Here is a 23,049-nt window from a genome sequence, read left to right on the forward strand (position 1 = left end):
GGTAAGCTTTTTGAGAATTCAACTTAGACCTGTTGCTAGCCAGGCTTTCTAGACTGCTAAAATATTACTGAAAGAATAAAAAACACTAATAAAAATAATGCACCTTTTAGAAAAGCTCTAAAATAATAATTTTTTTGTCAAATTTTATTTGGCATCAAACTACTGCATTGTATTACTAGATCGTATTACTACATCCTATTACTTTATCAAGTCCTCACTCATCTTATTTAGCCTGGCAGTTTTTCTAACTGTTTTTAATTTTAGCTAAATTTATTTTTAAACAACAAGAGCAAGTTAAACTTTTAAAGTTTTGGCACTACTTGATTGAAAATCAATAATTGCATTAAAAACTTTTTGGTACTTACATATAGTCCCTTGGCTTTCTTTTTGCAGAATGAGGCAAGATCAGAATGAGTGATAATACACAGTTTGTATAGCAAAAGAACAAAAGTACGAAACAACCAGCTCAACTCAACCTATTCAAAATAAATGCTCACTACTTTACGTTGTGCGTAATGTAATACATAGCGTCCAGCTTGACCCTGTATAATAGAAAAGCATGAAACAATAAATGTTACATATGCAGTTGTGAAAAACCTTTATATGTACAATATAAATTATTCCACGCTTTTGAACTGTAGACCATTGCATAAAGGTGATAGAAAGTTGTCTTATCTTGTTCAGGAGATTAGCAATAAGTCAGCACCCTCTCAATTGCATTTAAATGGTTGGTTTTTAGCGTTTTGGACAACATGGCTACAAATCGTTTCTTTTTTCAATAAAAACAACTTCTTTTTAGCAGCAAAAGTGCCGTTGTAAAAGGATTTGCTATCTTTAGCACAATCAAGTCAGTTGCATCGTATTTGCTATGGCAAATCACGTTAGTACTTTTCTCGCGTGTCGCGTTATGTGTCTTGGACTATATAATTTGCGAAAGCTGCTAGAATCGTGCTAACTAATAATTTGTTTAGCCAAATAAAAGTGTTTCGTCGATGATTTCGGTGTGCATGCACAGATCTGACAATTCTGTAAATTTTGCCCAAATAATTCTGTGTTTTTCGTTCATTTCGTTATTTAGGTCAGAACCAACGAAAAAACCGACCCGAGTGGCTGTACCTTAGAAAAAGTTTCTCTATGGCATGGCCTCAGAGCCTTTTTATACACATTCTCTAGATTTACTAGCTTATGTTATTCTTTGTTATAAGAAGAGCTGTGTCTGTCCAGCCGTCAGCCACGGCAGTTGATTGCGAAAAAGATTCCATCATACTAGATTTTAACTCAAAACATTCGACTTGGTAGGTCAAAAATGCGATAAATGTTGCAAATGCACCAATAACCTTGTGACATTTGGAAATAATTGTACAATAGTTATTACATTTGGGGATCTCTTGCGGGCACTAGACTCTCTGGGTACTAGGACTCATAAAACTTGTAACTCTTTGGATTAAACAAAGAACCAAGCTGATGCATTTTGTTGGAGTTGTCTTATCCAACTCACTGGTAGTAAAGTTTGTTATGGTTTAATTAACAATTAAACCATAACAGTAACTATGTAGGTTGCAAAAATATGTCATGAATTGTCTTTAGTTTCAAATAAACACATTTTAAAAATAACATTTTTATTCAGACTAAATGGAAATTGAGAAAAAGTATTAAAAATTTTAAATCTTAGTATTATTATACATTAAACTAACTGCAAACAAGCTTGATTTTGAGAAAAGTTCAAAGGTTGTCTAAAATAGTTGAGGAACTAAATTCTGCACAGTTGTTTGCATGATGTATCGATATGCTGCAACATAGCGAGAGTTGTCTAACCTTAAGTCACATGTGGAAATGTTTTATGTTATATAAAATATACAAATAAGGTGCTTCAATTGGCCTTGTGCGCATAAAAGTTTAGTCAACTTACAACATACAAAAATGTTGTTGACAAATAGCAATTTTACATAAGTTATGTGTTTCGTTTACGTACAACCGTTGTCCAACTGAAGCATTCTTCTTTGTAGCCAGTCCAGTGAAATAACAAACATAGATTAAATGTAAAAGATTGATTCTAAAAATTAATATTTAAAGCAAAAAGTAGTGGTGCAGTACAGATAGAATAATTCAAAAAAAGTATTTTAGTTGCAGACTTGAGATGTAATGCTACAGAAAGGTGCACCCTAATGACAGTGTACTTTGATGTTCTACCCACAAAAATGTGTGACAAGGGATGAGGCGTGATTCTGTATATATGTCAAAAATAAAACCTCAAACTAAATGATTCATGAAAAAAACTATGCTGCTTAAAGCCAGACAGACATGGATTAACATGCCATGAAATAGGTAACGAGCTGAGTATTCTCATTATGTGTTCAACTTTGGCCTTTTCTGCACCGTTGATTACAAGCCTATTAATATGTTCCACACTCCCAATCGTGACATGCAATAACAGGTCGATAGCGTGTCAAGCATGGCTAAAGCCTGCCTATCAATTTTCTCATATGATAGCTATAAGTGTTGGCTGACAGCATATAATCTCTGGGCATTGCTCCAACCACTCACGCACTAAATTTCAGCTGTCAAGAGAAGGGCAGCTGTAACGACAATTTTTTCGTTTACTGACGTTTTTTTTCTAATGCTTACATTGGTGTTCTAAAGTATTAGCCAATGACATAGTCGTATTTATAGGGATTTGTATAAATTTATCAACTTAAAATACATTCCAGCTGTCAACAGACGCGTTAGAATTTGTTACCACGGACCATTGCGCAACGTAGATATTAATTTTGTCCTGGAAAAGCTAATTCATCAAGAAAGGTGACTCATTTTATTTTAGCCACCATTGCTTCACAAGTTTAACTGAACACAGTTCATTGAGAAGTTCATTGAAGAGATTGATTCATCCATCGCGTAAAGGATAAACAGACTGCAATGAAGTTGGAGAACAATGGATCTCTACAAGAAGAGCCGATTATACTTGAAACCAAGCCGCCAGAAGTTCTGTATACGGTGCTCGCAGTTCAGATCCTTGTTCTATTTATAGGAGTTACATTAAACACTATCAACATCGTTATCCTCGCGAAAGGTAAGAAATTTGGCAGACGAATAAAGATACAGCTACTCAATCTCGCCGCTGCCGATATATTAACGGCGCTGCTGATACCTGGAGCTAGCCCAACGCATTCTTACTCTACTCTCACACACTATCCAAACAGCCCAGTGCTGTGTAAAATTCATAAACTGCTAGGTTATTCGTCATTTTATGCGAGTTTGATATTTCATGGGGCGATAGCAGCGGAAAGGTTCGTCGCTACTTATTTTCCATTCGTTATGTCTCGATACAAGAAAGTGCATGTGATCATCGTAGTTTTAATTGGCTGGATAATATCATTTGGGTCAACAATAGGACTGCTTTCAATGGCCGATGTCGTTCGTACTGACAAAGGTTTAGTGTGTCTCCTTAACTTCTATACTGAAGACAGAATAAAGATGAATATAAATACATATTTCGTCAAGTTTTTAGTTCCGTCATTGATAATTTTGGCTGCTTACTCAATTATCGGTGTGCGCCTGAGAAAAAAGAATATAATTGGAACCAAGAAAGCCTCAAAGACACGCATTAAGAAACGAGAGGTAAGAATATCAGATTATTTTTGTTGGTAAATCTGAAACTGTGGCCTAAAAACATCAAATAGGCTTTATTTTGTGAGTCACTATAATATGTTATGCTTTTTATGAACTTTACAATTGGCCTCAATGATTCACTTCCTAGTTGAATGACTCACTACAGTGCCCCTTGCGCAACCCTGATGTCCTGGAGTTTTCTGAATAAAATTGTTTGTTAGACCATCTAAATAGCTGTTGCTATGCTGTTGCTATGCTGTCCACAGCTGTGAAATTGGAAGTAGCAGTGATTCAGATTGTTGCACTAAATGGTAATGGGTTTCTATGCAGAAGCCCACAAACCCGTGCTTTGATCTGAATATATAATTCATTTCTATATCTTAAGCATTAGTTACTGGTTAGGTCATTCCTGAATCATATGTTAAAAAGTATTGTTTTGTGAAAACTCCCAGAGCAGCTTGAAAAATTAATTACAACAGAAATAGTTTATTAGTGGGAAGGAGTAAATAAATACCTTTGCTACTAACAGATAATGAAACCAGCTGTTCTAAATAGGTCGGAAAGCTGAATCACAACAGTGAGATTTTGAAAGAGCAAAGTGAGGGCCTCAAGAGAAAAGTTATGATAAGCAAATTCTGAGTCGTTCATATGTCGAACATATTGAGACCATCAAATCGAATTAGCCTACTCATTGCCTGACTCTTTCCACCTGTCAATTTGAAGAAAGAAAAATCTTAGCGAAATGCAGTAAAATGATTATATAATTTGTGGTCCATATTTTTAAACAAATAGCATTTTATTAATAATACATCAGCCTATAAGAAATATTTATTTTTCTTATAATGATTTTTGGTAGGATAGGAAAAAGATTTGTATACAAATACAAAAAAACGACACATGTTCGAAAGCTTCAGTTTATTAGTCCAGTTTCAAAAGTCACGTGAGCAAAACCATGTCTCATGTTGTCAGCATTCAAAATTCAGCTTCTGACAGGCAAACTACTGGCTTTAATCTAACAATTTTATAGAGTTCTTGATTAACTGCTCCTCTTTCACCCCCTTTTGCTGCCTACAAACGAGTGAATTGCTGACTCTTTACTGTTGGATCTAGTTACATACAGTACTTCCATACCATAGAGTACTTCACACTTTTTAAGTTTGAAAGGGTGAAAGCTTTGACGTAGCTGGACTTTAAAACTATTCCAAAAAAGCTGTCCCAATGCTAAGCTAGTTGTTTAGATTGAAGATTGACACACTTCAACTCATCCAATGCTAGGCCTCTGCTTACGGCAGAAAGTAATTGTGATAAATATTGATATGATCCTGCTGTGTGATTGTTGTTGACGGGTTATAAAGGGTTTGAACTTTTGATGATGTGCCTACGGCAGATATCTAACAGACAGAAAAATTTTTACTCAGCAAATAGTTCCAGTAATGATGAAAACAGCAGGTTTTGTTGATATGAATTTACACACACCTGACAAATTTAAATTGATTCAGGTTCTAATCTAAAAGTAGCATCAGAATTAGCACCCTGGCAATCTAGCGCCATTAGAGATTTTCAGGTGTGCTGCCGGCAATTATCAATAGAAACCTCTTCTTTAAACTTCAACTACGTTGTTGGCTGTTGTTCGTTCATTCGCTTTTGGGTCATAAAAAACAGTCAGAAAGTAATTATGCAATCATTCTTTAACACAGGAAGGCGACTGATTTGTTCATCTGGTTAGAGTGTCAGTCTGCTAAGCAAAATGCCACGGGCTCAAACTACCTACAAAATGGTATTTTCAGATTTGTACAGGTATTATAAGGCGTCAGAAGTTGGTCAAGAGCTCTGTGTGCCTTTTTAACAATCCTGAAAAAATATCTATATAGTTTTCATCAAACGAGGCCTGGGTTTCACACTAAGTGATTGTATAAATACATTAAGGACTTTACTAGCTGTAAGTATTACTGAGTTGGAATGTTATTCTGTGACATTTTGTTTGATGTTTGCTCAAGAATTTTATAAATGCAAAAAATGTGCCACAGCTTCAAAAAGGTTGAAAATCACTGGCCCTGTGTGATGTGAGAGATTGTGAAGTGTAATAAGAATCTGCACAATTATTTGGCAATATCTAATGCTGCTGACTAGGGCAGACGTGACCATGCACGCATTTTACTTAGTATAGTAGCCTAACACCATGATTTTGAATAACGAATCTACTAACTTTTTTTCACCACCTCAAACCATGGCCTGAGATATACAAACAAACTGATGGATGGACCAACCATTGAACAGTAATGTGACTGTTCAATGGATAAACGCGGCTGCCACTGTAGTGCAGATTAGCTCCAACCAGCCCGCATTGAAGAGATTTCAAATCAATATACGGCCACAAATCATTGCTTTTTAAGTTACTAAGACAAGGCAGATGTTTTATAGTATCTACTTACTTTCAATGAATAATTTTTACGGCTAACATCAAACTTCATAGTATAATTCTAAAAAATCCAAAAAACTATGGAAGCCCTGTTGACAGAAAATTGAGTTTTTTATACCAAATCTGCTCACAACGCAATTCTGTGAAACATAACATCTTACAAGACACGGTGTTATTTCAGTAAAAATGGCTATGCTTTGATATCCCACAAATTGCAAATCTGAAATATGACACCTATACTAGGTTAAGTTGCTTCCAAATTCAGATGACCATAGTGCTTGTTCAATTTACAGGTTCTGGCAATGCTGGCTGCCAATGGAGTTTTTGCTGTCTTAATATGGGCTCCATACTTCATATTCTTGGTAGTATTCTATGGTAGTGAGCTGACTTTAGTAGACTCAGACACGATAGCAATGGCGCTGTATGGAGTCGTCTACACCAACTGTTTCATCACACCCCTTATTTACTTTGCCTTCAACCATGACTACAGGGTAAGTCTACATACTTGTTTTAAAGGATAGTCACAACAATATTTTATTCACAATTTGTCGTTAGCAAAAAGCAGGCTCGGAGCATCCGGTTGCTAGTGTTAACAGATCAAGGAATTAATTCAAACAGGCATAGAAGGTGCAAACCACTAATAGATTGTAAGTAAGCCATGTGATAGCCATAGATATTTGCAAATGTGAGACTTTGCTAGTTGCTAGGCTTTAGCATTGTTGCTTTTGCTGTTTTCATTGACCACCAGAGTTTGGTCTTTTGAACATTAATACTAACAGAACTTTCTCATTAAGTAAAAAGCAGCGTTGTGCATTATACATCCTTTCTCTCCAAAAAATGACTCACTAGGGCAGCACCCATTCAAAGATATTTATAAATATCTATTGACAGTCATAACTATCTTTTGAAGTAATCATAGCTTACTGCTGTTTTGACTTCAGACATTTAGTTACTCTTTGAGGTAATACTCTAAGGGTGCCCTCAGATTCTTTCCCTAAAGAGTAATGCGTAGAGAGGATAGGATTAGCAGCACGCAAAGTGTTTAGATTATATTTGCATACCTTTGTAAAGGAAATCAACCGACTCTTTAAATGCTCCACTGATGTTACAGAAAGCTTATAAATATTATATTTGTATATTAAAAACTGAGCATAGCACAAGTATTGTACAAAGGTGGTACAAACTGCTTCTGTTTTCCCTCGTGGATCTTCTACTTTAAATAGTTTCTTGACTTGATAGACTCCTCCCTCCAGCCAAGTGTTGAGTCGATTGTAGTCCGATTCAGGCTAGCTCGGCTTCTGACCGTGTCGCCTATTTGAACCAGCCGACTACAAGCCAACTGGTTCCCGCCACGCCTTTTACAACTTTAGGAGAAACACAATAATTTTACCTTGTTGGTTTTATAAAGTGAGACACTATAACAAAGTTGACAAAAGTTCATTAATGGAAGATAAGCATATGTGTGGCAATTCATATCACTCGCTCATCATGACTGCAGGTTCTTTCAGATTACCTAGCGTAGGGGATGTACATGAGGTATTATGATTCCAATCCCCTACCTAGCGCAATTGTGGGAAACTTACAGTAGTTTTTGTGTTTATTGGTAAGCATATTAGCATTCGAGGCTCTGTTGACAGGGAGGTAACTTAATGAGGTAACAACTTAACTAGGTAGGCTCTGTTGACAGTGCATGAGCAAATGCATGGCGAAGTGCCAACAAAAACTGGCCGAACATATTCATAAATATTTAAATGTGTTGAGGCAACTATAAGAGGACACCTGCCCTATAACCAATGCCTTTAGCGTATGATACAAATATTTTATTGGGTTTGTTCATAGGTCATCAATCGAGTATTGCAGTACTAGTCACATATTTCTAGAAGTGACCAGTGGAAGATAACCTCAAGGATATATATACATAGAGGAGTAAACACCTACTCCTCTAGGTATATAGCCTAATTTGCCTTGAGAGGTTGTCAGATGTAATAACTGTACATATGATCATTTTAGAGAGTCGCAAGGTGGTTGGTTGGTGCAGTTGTTAGAGTCTCGGTCTACCATGGTGAAAATCATGAGTATGAATCCTTTAAAATGCAATGATGTTCTCAACATCTAACCAGACGAATGAACTCAACTCTTATAATAGTAATGATTAGTATGCTTGCCGTCCCGTGCGCCAAGAGAGATCGTCATGTGTAAATTATTTTCGTGATGCTGCATGATGGTCCAGTGGCGCAGTTGGGAGAGCTCTTGGCTGTATAGTTCGATACCTGAGTTTAACTCAGATGTTGAGAGTACAATTGTGTATATTTCAGTATTGATCAATTCATAGTGGCTTCAGACAGATGGACCAGGTTGACATTGCTCTTAATATAGTAAATATTGTGTATTTTAGATATTGACATTTTGGCTGCTTAATTCCTTTAAAAACTTGAAAGCCACTGTGCCAATGACTTGTGATACAGCTAGCATAAATTGCCTTTTGAGGGCACATCAGACTCAAAAGATTTTTTACCAAAACATGGTCGAAGATGAACTCAGATGAAAGCCTTTCTGACTAACTCCTAATGTTATGTAGATGCATCAAACATAAAAATGTCATTGTTATTTTTCAGTACCGGTAGTAACTCATAGTATTTTTAAGTAATTTGTTTACGCGCAAGCTAGAACTGTGCAATGCTTAGAAAATGTAGTTGGTTTTAAACTTGACATAGTTTTAAAAATTATCTATCTACATGTTTATATGCGAATAGTTTTAAAATGACATTAAGGCTATTTAAAGACAAATTCAAGATTCCATACTTCCTTCTAGAGCTCATTGTGGTTACTATTCCAGGGTAACCAATTCTGATTATCATTCGCGATAAGTAGCAAATGAAAGACCAACATGAGTGAAGGCTACAAGAAAAGTCACTTGCAATATTTAAATATAGAATTCAGAAGTCGTGCTTTAAATGCAAAACAGTTTTAGACTATGGGGCAGATATTTGTATTTGGATAATATGCAATTATCCAAATTTGTGTATTATTCAGATATTTGTATATTTGTATCTGGATAATACACCAAAATACCTCAAAATATTTTATATTTGGATATAATTTTAGCCTAGATATTTTGATTTGTTTTCTATTGCAGGTTTTTAAAATACTACAAAGCTTAAGGCCTCGTAAAGAGTAAATATATGTAATAGTTTATGTACATTAGTGGTACTTTATGTGAGTCTTTACTCTCATTGAGTTTGATCTTTTTTATATGATTTTACTTGCCATGTTTAACTTGCATGTTTGAAATAATCATAATGAAACAGTGGTAAAGTGACTGACCGCTCGGAACTATTAGCTCAGAGCTCAATATGATTATTTTAATCCAAAATAACATAGAGTCATATTAGCTATCTGGATACAATGTATATATGTATGTATATGTATATGTATATATATCTGGCAGTAAACTGTATGCAATTACTGCCCTATTTTAATATCAAATTTTACCTATGTTCGTCTTAGAGTTTTGTTGGATTCCCTGCGTATGGGTAGGCATATGATAGTTGTAGGGGTAAGCATACGATAGTTGTAAGAGTAGGCATATGATAGTTGTTAGGGTAGGCATTTGATAGTTGTAGGGATAGGCTTATGATAGTTGTAGGGGTAGGCATATGATAGTTGTAGGGGTAGGCATATTATAGTTCTAAGGGTATGCATATGATAGTTGTAGGGGTAGGCATATGATAGCTGTAGATGTAGGCATATGATAGTTGTAAGGATAGATAAGCATATGATAGTTGGAGGGGTAGGCATATGATAGCTGTAGGGGTAAGCATATGATAGTTGTAAGAGTAGGCATATGATAGTTGTGAGGGTAGGCATTTGATAGTTGTAGGGATAGGCTTATGATAGTTGTAGGGGTAGGCATATGATAGTTGTAGGGGTAGGCATATTATAGTTCTAAGGGTATGCATATGATAGTTGTAGGGGTAGGCATATGATAGCTGTAGATGTAGGCATATGATAGTTGTAAGGATAGATAGGCATATGATAGTTGGAGGGGTAGGCATATGATAGTTGTAGGGGTAGGCATATGATAGCTGTAGGGGTAGGCATATGATAGCTGTAGGGGTAGGCATATGATAGCTGTAGGGGTAGGCATATGATAGTTGAAGGGGTAGGCATATGATAGTTGTTGGGGGTAGGCATATGATAGCTGTAGGGGTAAGCATATGATAGTTGTAAGAGTAGGCATATGATAGTTGTGAGGGTAGGCATTTGATAGTTGTAGGGATAGGCTTATGATAGTTGTAGGGGTAGGCATATGATAGTTGTAGGGGTAGGCATATTATAGTTCTAAGGGTATGCATATGATAGTTGTAGGGGTAGGCATATGATAGCTGTAGATGTAGGCATATGATAGTTGTAAGGATAGATAGGCATATGATAGTTGGAGGGGTAGGCATATGATAGTTGTAGGGGTAGGCATATGATAGCTGTAGGGGTAGGCATATGATAGCTGTAGGGGTAGGCATATGATAGTTGAAGGGGTAGGCATATGATAGTTGTTGGGGGTAGGCATATGATAGCTGTAGGGGTAAGCATATGATAGTTGTAGGGGTAGGCATATGATAGCTGTAGGGGTAGGCATATGATAGTTGTAGAGGTAGGCATATGATAGCTGTAGGGGTAGGCATATGGTAGTTGTTGAGGCAGGCATATGATAGTTGGAGGGGTAGGCATATGATAGTTGTTGGGGGTAGGCATATGATAGCTGTAGGGGTAAGCATATGATAGTTGTAGGGGTAGGCATATGATAGCTGTAGGGGTAGGCATATGATAGTTGGAGGGGTAGGTATATGATAGCTGTAGGGGTAGGCACGTAAGTTAGCTTAAACTTCCATGAGAACCTCATTGTGCTTGATTTTCATACACCTCGAATCTATGAGCCTAAGGAGTGACATCCCATAAAAATACAACTGATCAATGTACAACTTTAGCACAGTTTTAGTCTGGTAATGTGATGGACTCAGTACTGTCACCCTTTTCTGCATCTGCTGTATTTATGAATTTGACTAAGCCTGAAAATACGCAGTTAATTGCGTTTTTTTAGTTGTTATTCAATTTATGTTTTCTATGACAACACTGATAACTATCATTGCCAACACAATGAATATATAAATAGACATAGGTATGTACATATGATGGACTCAATACATACACCTTTTTCTGCAATTATTGAGTTTCTAAATTGGACTAAGCATAGATATAGGTACTTATCATGTTTTTGCATTTTCCACATCTAATTTATGTTTTCTATGACAACACTGATAACTATCATTGCCAACACAATCGATAGACAACTAAACAACTGGAGTCGGTAAAGTCATAAGTTTTTTTTAATTTCTAAAAGATTTTCAAGTGTGACATTATGACAATTCACATGACTTAGAATTTCAAAGCCACACTTGAAGTCGTTATATAGCTTGAGAGTAGTTGGTGCCTCTGATTTAGGTAGCAAATGTTGTGTATCTGATATAGATCAAGAATGACATGCTAAGTTGAAATACCTAATTTATTCAGAATAAAAATAAGCTACAGAATTTTATTACCTAAGTAGCGCTAAAGTTCACCTCGCTTTAAAAATAGGCTACAAACGTAAATACTCACATATTGCAGAATATTTACATGGACACTTTGAAATAGGATATAAGAAAATATAAAAATAAGCTACTGTAGGGATGGCCTGTGTAGTCGAGTCAGCATGCCTGAATCTGATGATATGTTTATATTACTTGAGCAAGAGGCTTATTGATTAGCACCTGCGCAAGCAGGTCAATAAATAAAAAAAAATTGAGATTCTACTTGCCTCGCAGACTTTGAAGGTTAAAGTAGCCAAAACTAATTTAACAAGCTCAAACCTATTTAAATTTTTTTTGGTAATTTTTTAAATCATGCAAAAGATACCAAATTAGTGAATCTAAAACGCTTTCAAAATTCGGCTTCCTTTCACCATGCACTAGACTAATGAGCATCAGAAAGTTGACTTTGACTAAATGAATATGCAGAAATGCTGCACACGCCAGAAATAAACTGAATTTGATATAGCTTACACAGGTTACAGTGAGTACACAGGTTACAGTGAGTACACAGATTACAGTAAGGACACAGGTTACAGTGAGTACACAGGCTACAGTGAGTACACAGGTTATAGTGAGTACACAGGTTACAGTGAGTACACAGGTTACAGTGAGTACACAGGTTATAGTGAGTACACAGGTTATAGTGAGTACACAGGTTACAGTGAGTACACAATATTCATGCAATCCTTTAATTAACATTCTAGTATTACAAAACATATTAAATGATGTGATTCAAAGGCCAAGTTAATTCACATTCTCGAAGCTTCCGCCAGTGGCCAAAATATAAAAGCTAGAACAAATTTCTGACGGTTCCTTGTAATTTACTTTTATTATTTTGTAAAATTTATCATGCATAGTAAGGTATTAAGTTTTTCACCTTGAAGTAAACTTACAGGCATAAATCTAAATGGCACCAGTTAATGGTTAGACTGACAACACCAAACCAGTAACACAGCAGTTGTATGACATGTAACACCCCAGTAGTATGACATGTAACACATCTGTGGAATGACATGTAACACACTAGTCGTATGACATGAAACACCCCAGTAGTATGACATGAAACACCCCAGTAGTATGACATGTAACACATCTGTAGTATGACATGAAACACCCCAGTAGTATGACATGAAACACCCCAGTCATATGACATGAAACACCCCAGTAGTATGACATGAAACACTCCAGTAGTATGACATGCAACACATGTGTAGGATAACATGTAACACATTGTAGGATGACATGTAACATACCAATAGTATGACATGTAGCACATCTGTAGAATAATATGTAACACATCTGTAGAATGACATGTAACACACTTGTATGATGACACGTAACATACCAATAGCATGATGTGTAACACATAATTAGTATAACATGTAACACATCAGTAGTATAACATGTAACACCTCAGTAGTATGACATGTAACACACCAGTAGTATGACATGTAACACCTCAGTAGTATGTAATGTAACACACCAGTAGTATGACATGCAACACACCAGTAGTATGACATGAAACACCCCAGTAGTATGACATGTAACACACCAGTAGTATGTCATGTAACACACCAGTAGTATGACATATGATCAGTAGTATGTCTGTTAAATAGTTAAAAAATGTTTTATTACAGATGTGTTACATGACCGACTGATCTATATCTACTGCTCTGCACATATTACGTATGTTGTTGAGACGGATGTGAGTTGGTGTCCGTGAAACCAGTTGATGAAATAGTGAGTTACAAGTTGTGTATGCAGCCTCAAGTTCTAATTTCCTTATGGTTAATCTACTCAAACAAACATCGAGACAACAAAGTTACTGAAGTTCTTAATCTAGTCTAAGCGTATTCCAAATTTGCGATGGATTCAATTGGATCAATGAACTGACCGACGCGCATCTACTAGTCTATGACAGGTGTCACCATGATATGCATTACTAGTGCTCAACCTTACAAAAATACGATTATTTATAGAAGATAATCTACTGCCTAAATGTTAATATACCTTGCTGTACAACCCTCATGATGAAGCTTTGGTGAAGTGAACAACCCTTTCAGAATGATTAGTGGGCAACACATCATGAATGTTTTATGTTAATCCAAAGTAACATAGACTAGCGTTGCTTATCTGTTACAGTATACCATGTATATGTCTATGTATATGTAAGACAACTAGCATTAGGTTATAAGCAATCGATGCCCTATTTTAGTATCATATTTCAGTAAGGTTTATCTTAGGGGTTTGACAGCTTCCCTGTGGTTAGGAGTAGGCATATGACAGTCATAAAAGTAAGCATATGGCAGTTATAAGGGTGGACATATGGCTGTCATAGGTGTAGGCATATGACAGTCAGATTTCAACGGTCGAAAAATAAAAAGAGTTTTGTATTGATTTTAGTAAAGAATCTTCAGCATAACCTAGTTGGATCAGAACCCACTAGTAGAAGCATCTTTGATAGTCAGGGCTCAAGGTAGCCATTCCTTGCAGCATAATGAACATGTTTGATCAAGGCTGAAAATGTTTTTATTGAGCTCTTCCACGAGTCTTTCTATGATCAAAATAAGGAATAAGAATCAATAAGGAGAAGTGATCTATAGAAAAGAAAGAATCTAAGACAGAATCAATAGAGTCAATAAACAAATCCTATAATCTACATGCCTGCTTCACCAGGCATGTAGATTTAAGTACATGAGAAACTTTAAGCTTATTCAATGTGCAGGCCTAAGCAATGGACAATGGATAATTTTTGATTTCTACTCACAATTTCCCCTCTGGGTGAACATTATACAGACAATGTTATAAATGCTTAGCTTTCTGCCATGGTTATGTAACAAGAGAAAGCAGATAAGATAGGCTTCTGTAAAGAATGTCTACTAATGAACTTTTGTGTTGGTGAAAGCGAATAAAACAATTTTATTTTATGTGTAAAGTTATAAAATAAAACAGGCTTTGGCTAACTGTGAATTGTAAAGTCAAATATTGTTTAAAATATTGGCTTACTTGAGCTTAAAAATGTACTACTATATAATTTGGTCAGCAGAAAATCAGAGAATGCTTCTTGAGCCTACAGAAGTGAATATGAATGCATATGACCGAAAAACTAAAACAAAAATGAGAAGGTGCATTCCTAAGTTCATCATAGCTGGCAAAGTACCAGTTTGGACACTAGCCTACTAGAGAAGAAGCTATGAGCACAACTACTGCATGCTTAGAAGACCAGGTCGAGGTGATAGTAGCTGATTCGGGTAGGAGGTCAAGTTATTGGCTAAATCTAGAATCTATACAAATATGTAAGATAATGGGTACAACCAATACTTTGAGAGGGTTACAGTAACTTGTTTGATTTTAGCTCAAAACATAGCATTAACTCTCTCCCTAACAATTACACTTCAGCCATTTAAATGAAAACAAAATAATAAGCAGATATTTCGTTTGTGAAATTTTGTGTGTTTTATTACAGACAGTTTTGTCTGTGAAAAACAAAACCTAAATTTTGACATACACGTGGGTGTGTTAACGTCATGAAATCTACAGATCTTTAACTAGTTGCTATCAAATATAGTTATTTTCTGTAGATTTCCTTTGTTGCTTACCCTCCTCTAAAGATCTTTACGAATGAAAAAGGCAAATGATATGAGAAATACAGTCTACTATCTGAGTAGACCAACCTGTTGAACCCAGTCACATGCTATAATAGCTTATTCTCACACTCTATGATATCATATAGATGCTCTGTCTAGAATTATTTAGACTTAACTGATCTAGGAGCATTGAGGGTGGAAAGCTTTCACAGCAAATTGACCATGAGCTAGCTGAACCAAATTTGGCTAAGCAATTGCCCTCGGTACACTTTTTAGCAGTGTAGCTTCTGACCTCTAACCTTAATGTGATTTGTTGCCATTCTTAACCACTTGAAAAACTCTTTTTGCTCCTATCATATAACTTTAGATGCTTTAGCCAGCTTCATGTTCCACTTTTGACTTTTTGAGATTATGCACTTACAAACATTTGATCATTGTTACTTTTGATAACACGGAACACTTTGAAACCAGCAAGATAAACCCTATCAACCTATTAATCATTTTTTATTCACTTACTTCATGAAATAATCTACAAAATTTCTATTAGCGACCTAAGAGAAGTTGAATACTTCAACACTATAAAGAGACAAGTTTTCTGTGAGTGCGCAATTGAATCGTTGTATTTTTGTTTTACTCTGATTAGATTGCTCTGTGCCAGAACATTGCTTGTCTCGTTCTTGAAAAATCATAGTCAATGCTTAGAGGGTTTTTATAATAATAGCTTAAAAAGACCTTTCACAGAAACTACGCACCATTGTCTATTTAGACAACGTAAAAATGTCAATGCTCTTTTCTGCCGATTTTGTTTGTTTGTAAACTGTCCAAGCAATCTTGTATATATACAGGCAGACTAGCATAGTGTAAGTTATTACAGTGCAATAAGAACCACTCTCTAAATTCCTGCTGAAAACCTTTTCTATAATTCTTACCAAATGAGGCGTTTTCAGCCAATGACCAGCATTTAGATAGCATTGAAATAATATTCAGATAGCTTTAACAGAAAATAACTTTAATTCAACTTAAATTTGAAAAACTAAAAACTGAATAATCTATTTATATAAATCCCAAAGTTTGTCTGTCCGTTGTTCGTCTGTCTAGATATAGCAATAAAGTTATAACGACAAAAAAATCTCCCATGTACTGGAATTGAACCCTCAGAATTCAAGCCACAAGTCTACTAATCAACATGCATAACCGCTAGGCTAAGCCTATCTTGACACTGTGAACTCTTTATCTATCCTCATCATGATTGCACATGCTAAACATGTACTTTCTAATATAAATTACTATTACTTTTTTGCATTTGTTTACTTTAGAATTTTTTTCAAAGCTTTTATTAATATTACTCATTACATTTTTTATTTGTAATTTTCAAATAGGACATTTTAATTTCAAATGTGCCGTTACACTCCTATTACTGATTTTCCCTAAAGTTTGATTGCTAAATCTGCAAAGGTTAAACACTTTTGACTTGGACAATTGTATTATCCGGAGTAGGAATTGCCTCTACATTCTCTCTCCATTCGGTGAAACAAAGTACATGTATCAAACAAAGACAGTCCGATATCTCATTTTTATGTTTGTACCAACATCGAGAGGTACCAGTATCATCATGCATCAAAACTTTGAATACAACAAACTTCTGCTGCAACTGTAACCTTTTTATACACACACTCCTATGTAATCATTGCTATTATTAATTCAACATATTCATAAATTTTATTTTGTTTTCTCAGTTTGTAATAATTGTATGTGTCAAATTATTTTTCATTGCAATGATTGTAATAAAGCAGACTATCTAGCGATTACTTGCTAACTATTTCACATTTATCCACCTTTACAATTGTTTTATTTTTTCTCTCAGTTTATTCAAACTGCTCAAATCACTTTTCTCATGATATGAAGTTTAAAAGTTAGAATGGGAAATGTTGTACTGTTGTACATGTTAAGTAAAAATAAATTTTGTGTGCAAAGACTGTTTTATCATCCAGACAACACATTCATCTAGTGTAATCTACAATAGAGTAATACAAAAACTGATGAGGTTGCAAACACTGAAGTGAGTTAAAACTGTGAAAAAGGTACTTAATAATTTATTAGCATATGCAAAAGTTTTAGCACGACCCTTGAGAATAATTCATAAAATGATTTATTAAAAGTAATCTCTGATTGTGCATATCTTTTAACTGAAGTCGATTTTTTAAAGGAACGATGACTAAGTAGAAGATTTTGGTCAAATTTAAGTCAACCTAAAGTTTGCAGACTTTTTCTAGTTATAGTAGCAAATCAACGCACTGAAGCAACATAATTTTTTGTGTAAAATACAATCTCATAGTTTTGATGAGATAGTTTGCTGTCAATTTTGTAGAACAGCTTTCTTGCAGCCTAGTAAAGAACAATTCGCTAATACCAGCTGTCAAATATGCTGACCCTTTTTGACTCTAATGAGCTAAGTGCTGACTCATTCTTAATTGATTGGTTCAATATCCAGTAAAAATTACACTAAGTTCTGATACCTCGTTCAGTTTTTAGCTGGGCTGATTGTTTTAACCAACGAATGTTTTTTCCTCTCTTGTGTACAGTAGTCAACCCTTAAATAATGCATCCAGTTCCAATTTGTTTGGCTAGCCTTCAAAGTATGTCATTTGTCCTTCATTGGCATGTGACAGACACTTCTCTTCTAGATCCTGTCTGTATAAACTCAAGGCTTACAATGATGTGAAAAAGAACATGTTTAACCTGATACTAAATTTGAACTATCAATGCTCATAGTAGACAGCATAAACCTGTCTTTGTCAGGTGTTTTTGGCCAATGACCAGTATTCAGATAACAATCACTAATACTAAATATTATTTAGATAACATTCAGTAATATTCAGATAACATTCAGTAATATTCAGATAACATTCGGTAATACTCAAATAACATTCAAATAATATTCAGTAACATAGCAGACACTCCAAAGTAAGTATATTCTCCAAAACCTGAGCTAAGACTAGCTTTGATTGTGAAAACATCTAGAAACGTCACTCACATACTTCCCAGATTAATCAACTATTCCAATGGCTAAACATTAATTAAGATCATGATTAATTACTGCATCAGTGAGGTTCAACACATTGCCTTTAGTTTCTCTATTAACATTAATCATTGATAATAAACAGACCTAATTACCTGCATTTTATGTCAGTTAATGAACATTTCTTAGCTACTCAGTTGTGTCACCAGAGTATTTTAATATTAGTTAGCTCACTACTGTCTCTAGAACTCACTTTAGACCTCACCTCAATTTGTGAGGATTTACTCAAAAATTCTTCTAGGGCACTGGTTCAGTATAATATAATATAAACTAGGGCACTGGTTCAGTATAATATAATATAAACTAGGGCTAGGGTTCAGTATAATATAGTTTTAACTACAACTTTTTCCGAGTATATTTTGAAGTCAATGCATGAAGTTCTTTAAAATTCAAATCCAACTACTTATTCTACATATCTGATTTTGTATAGTAAGGTTATGTAAAAAGTATTTCAATTTGATCTAGAGTTAATATACTTCAACAACCTCTATAAAATTGTTTCTTTAAGACAGCATTCTCTGTCTAGCTGCCTGTTTTCTAGAACACTGAACTCTGTTAAAGTTGATATATACAATTGTCATTGAGCGAAGTACCTGCAATATGAAACTGTGCTTTTTCTGGGGTCATTAGTAATGAATACACCATTTCAGTGTTTATGGTTACCATAGCAACAAACTAAAAGTGATCCTGTATAAAAATCTGAAACTACTTCTTAACTTTGTCCAGTGAATAAGCGTTTTGCTGTTGAAGCACGGCAAGTTTGTAACATACAAGAAGCAGTTGTCTATTTTGCTACTACATGCAGAACGCTATATCAAAAAATAAATCTTACAGGAATGTAGTTATAGAACAAAGAAGTAAAGTTCGCGGTGCCGGGCTTGTGTTCAGAGACAGAACATATTTCTAAATCTGGTAATACAAGTAGTTAGTAGCTGGTAATAGAAGTACTTGCCTTAATTAATGGCTTACAGCTACAACACACGGTTACTGATTGGTTGTGTCATCTCTTGCCAAACTGTAATGAACTGCAGTTGCATCTTTCATTTATATTAGACCAATATTTTTACTCCATCTTTCTATTGATGATAACTTATTGAAACTCAAAATCATGACTTCATGCCAGGCATGTAATACTGACCATTAAAGTACATGTAGATCTCAAAAGAGCTGGTCGAACCTGCTTCAGATCGACACATTTTTACCATGAATCTGAGCTAACACTCAGTTTATTTTCCTGGTTGGAACTGTGAAATAGATTTATTGCTGTACTTGATTCATGTTAACCAATCATGTCTGCTCTAATTCATTTACTGTTTGAATTGCAAGTGCAACACTTTTGGGTCGATTGCAAATGAAAACTAATACAAAATCAATAATAACGATATAACAGTGTCTGGAATTTCTGGAATAGTGTCTGAGCACCTAGCAACTCGGCATTAATATCCGTTACGTGTAGCATGCACTACATTTACCACCATAGATGCTTTCTGTAATAGATTTCTGTTAATAGAATTAAGCGACCACAGTACAGTTCGTGAGATGAAATATGATGAAGCAATGATGAATTGCAAAAAATTAATTTTAAATTATTGAGAAAGCAGTAACAGACAATAGCTTAGGATAAAAGCAGTTATATCTAGAGAATATCTGTGGCTGTAGAAAAATGCGTTTAGAGACAGCGAGATTGATTCGAACATCAATTTCAACTCGTGGTAACAATGGTAAGTTTTGCTAAAGACAGCTTCGCTAAATACCAAGTTTTGCTGTTTTATACAAAACTTCGTTACTTAGTGTGTTAACAAAAAAGCAAACGATACCTTTTATAAAGAAAAATCAAACGAAGAATTTCATTATAAACTCCAAACCAATACTCTAGCTCTCTGTGCAAATTCAGTAAAACCAAATTATTGTTACAATAAGAAGCTCTTGATTAAAGTATTATCTTAAGAGGCAAAGAGATACTATATGTTTTGTATTAGCATAAACAGTTGGAGTATAAATATAATAAATAATATCAATAATAATAAATATATTATTTATATATTTATTATACCAATGTTTATATAAGTATATTTACGACATATTTATAAATATATGATATGATATATATGATATATTTATATAATTTTAGCTCAGTTTTCGTTACTTGCAGAGCAAGTAAGCAAAGCTGAGCTAAAGCAAAGCTAAGCAAAGCTGAGCTAAAACCATCAGAGAGTGAAAGAAGATAGACTAGTCAACTTCAAAAGTGCGACACAAAATTAAATGAAATTACGATCAATTTTATTACAGAAAATATAGTATAGTGTTATAGTATAACACTGTATTGATTCAAACATAATATAACTATAATATAGTATAACACTATATTATAGTGTTACAGTAAAACACTATAATATATGGTATTATTTTATAACACTGTATATTATAGTGCTATCTTATAGCACTGCATATTATAGTGTTATTTTATAACACTATATATTATAGTGTTATTCTATAACACTGTATATTATAGTGTTATTTTATAACACTATATGTTATATCATTATTTTTTAACACTATATATTATAGTATTATTTTACATCCCTCAATATTATAAGGTTATAATATAACACTATATTGTAACTGTTATGTGTGACTACATGTAACACGTATGTACAGTAACATGTGTTACGTTCCCTGTATAAGCATCTTAAACACTTGTATATTGCGTCTTTTGGATTGAGGAAAGCTTTTTGTTCTGAAGCAATCATTTAAAAATAATTAGACTTTGCAAGTGTCACACTTCCTTTAACACATTACTAGTAAAGGGTCACTCACGTTAAATTTTAGAGAAGATTTTATTAGAATAATAAGGATATTTTTCTATCATTTTAAGGTTTTGTTCACTGTTTCAGTTAATCTGACTGCCACAATGTTTCAAGATTAGCATCAACAAAACTTGATTGTAGTTACATGTTCAAAATAAAATGGTGTGCCCACATTTCCCCAGAAAAAATTGTGATAAAGGTGATAATATAGTCTCATCATCATTGGGCAACACATATGTTTACACAGCAGTTAAAGGAAAACAATTACAGAAATTCTTATCAACCTATCTTTAAATTATTTGAAACAACTCTAGCAATGTATCTGAGGCTATATTTGAAGTTGTAATCCAACAGTGATGAACAAACACAAAATAAAATATATTTTAATAGAAACGCGGAACACTGCAGCCTAAACACAATAGCGGATGTTATAATGAGACGGCCATGCAAGAAGTACGGCCATTGGTGTCATTTTTGTGGAAGTCTTTTTATTTTGAGTGTTTTGACTGCGATCATGTTTTATCCATTTTAAACTTGAAGTATCCTGGCATTCAGATCACCTAAAACAGCAAACAAAATTTCAAATAATGAAAAGATATCTATACTTTCTGATAAACTCTTTTTAAATCTGATGAGATTGACCTTTGAATTCCGATTACCTTACTTATCTACAACCAAGTTTAATATTTTCAATACTATCCTAGGTTGTAAAATCATAGAGTGATTAGCTATAACTATTAGTTACTCACAGTTTAACTACATGTATGTTGGAGTTGTAAGCCAGTAACTTCAACATATTCTGTTGGTTTGATTACTGTACAGCACTACTAATCTACTAAATGTGTCTTTTACAGAAAGATGCCAGGAAAGTGCTCTGTGCCAGGCGAGTTAGTTCAACCGATTATGAGCCAACTTCATCTAGAGACATGTCCGCTCCTGTTGACTCCATTTCTGCCGGTTTACATACAAAAGCCAAATCTGTTCCTCACAGATGATAGACTGCTTTCTACCTGTAAAAGACTTTGAGTAATGTTTGAACCTTACCAATCATCTGCAACAGACTGTCTATTACTTGTAGCAAATTACCTGCCACTTGTAATGGAGTGTCATTGAGTACAAAAGCATGTCAAATGACATTTCACCATCACTAAGAAATGGAGCACATGTAGTCATTGTAAGGAGAAAAAGCTGATATTATAATATAATCTTTGAGGATAAGATGAATGCATAAGTTTTTGAAAATGATTGTTCGCTGTAGAAAAAAATTAAACCCAGACATAAGCAACGATACCTACTGCTGAACAAATGATGCAGACCTGGGCAGCATCACATGAAGCATAATTCAATGTACACAATGTGGGTAATTACTATGGTACTTTGGTATTTAGTTGGCATAAACGTCTGGAACATCTTAGCAAGTTTAGCAATGTGTTCAGTTATATTTGAACCACTGAATAAAACAACAAGTAAGGCGGCACAGCAAGACTTGAAGTAATTATAGAACTAATCCACAAGTCTGGTTAAACAATAAGTGTCAATATGAAGACCATATGACACCAGCTAATTATAACCATTACACAATTCAACAATTACTCCCTGATATTTGACATAAATATTTTTGTCTTTTTTCAGCACAATACTGGCTGTGTTATATGAGTTATTTGTTTTAAGTACCATGTGATGTACATGTAAGTACCTTGTGATGTATATTTTTTGAAGATATAAAAATCAATTAAAGCAGACCATTTAAGTCAAACAAGATGTAATACTTTTGTCTTTCACCTTGCTTTCTAGATTGCAAGGTGTAACATATATTGACTGTAAAATATATCAAATCAAAGTTATCGATCTAGTTTTTTATAATGAATTAAATAGTACGTTTTATTGTTGCTAAAGTTGACTCTAATACAAATACACTGTAATA

General features: G+C 34.5%; 1 protein-coding gene across 1 annotated transcript; it reads left to right on the forward strand.

Moving 5' to 3' along the window:
* Positions 1–2,862: 2,862 nt before the first annotated feature.
* On the forward strand, positions 2,863–23,049 carry LOC137387638 (kappa-type opioid receptor-like). Its single transcript, XM_068074118.1, has 3 exons — positions 2,863–3,615; positions 6,319–6,516; positions 21,980–23,049. The coding sequence occupies exons 1-3, from the start codon at positions 2,914–2,916 to the stop codon at positions 22,118–22,120; spliced, it is 1,041 nt and encodes a 346-aa protein (XP_067930219.1). The 5' UTR covers positions 2,863–2,913; the 3' UTR covers positions 22,121–23,049.

Source organism: Watersipora subatra, chromosome 2 (genome assembly GCF_963576615.1).
Source record: "Watersipora subatra chromosome 2, tzWatSuba1.1, whole genome shotgun sequence".
In the NCBI taxonomy this organism is placed as follows: Eukaryota; Metazoa; Bryozoa; class Gymnolaemata; order Cheilostomatida; family Watersiporidae; genus Watersipora; species Watersipora subatra.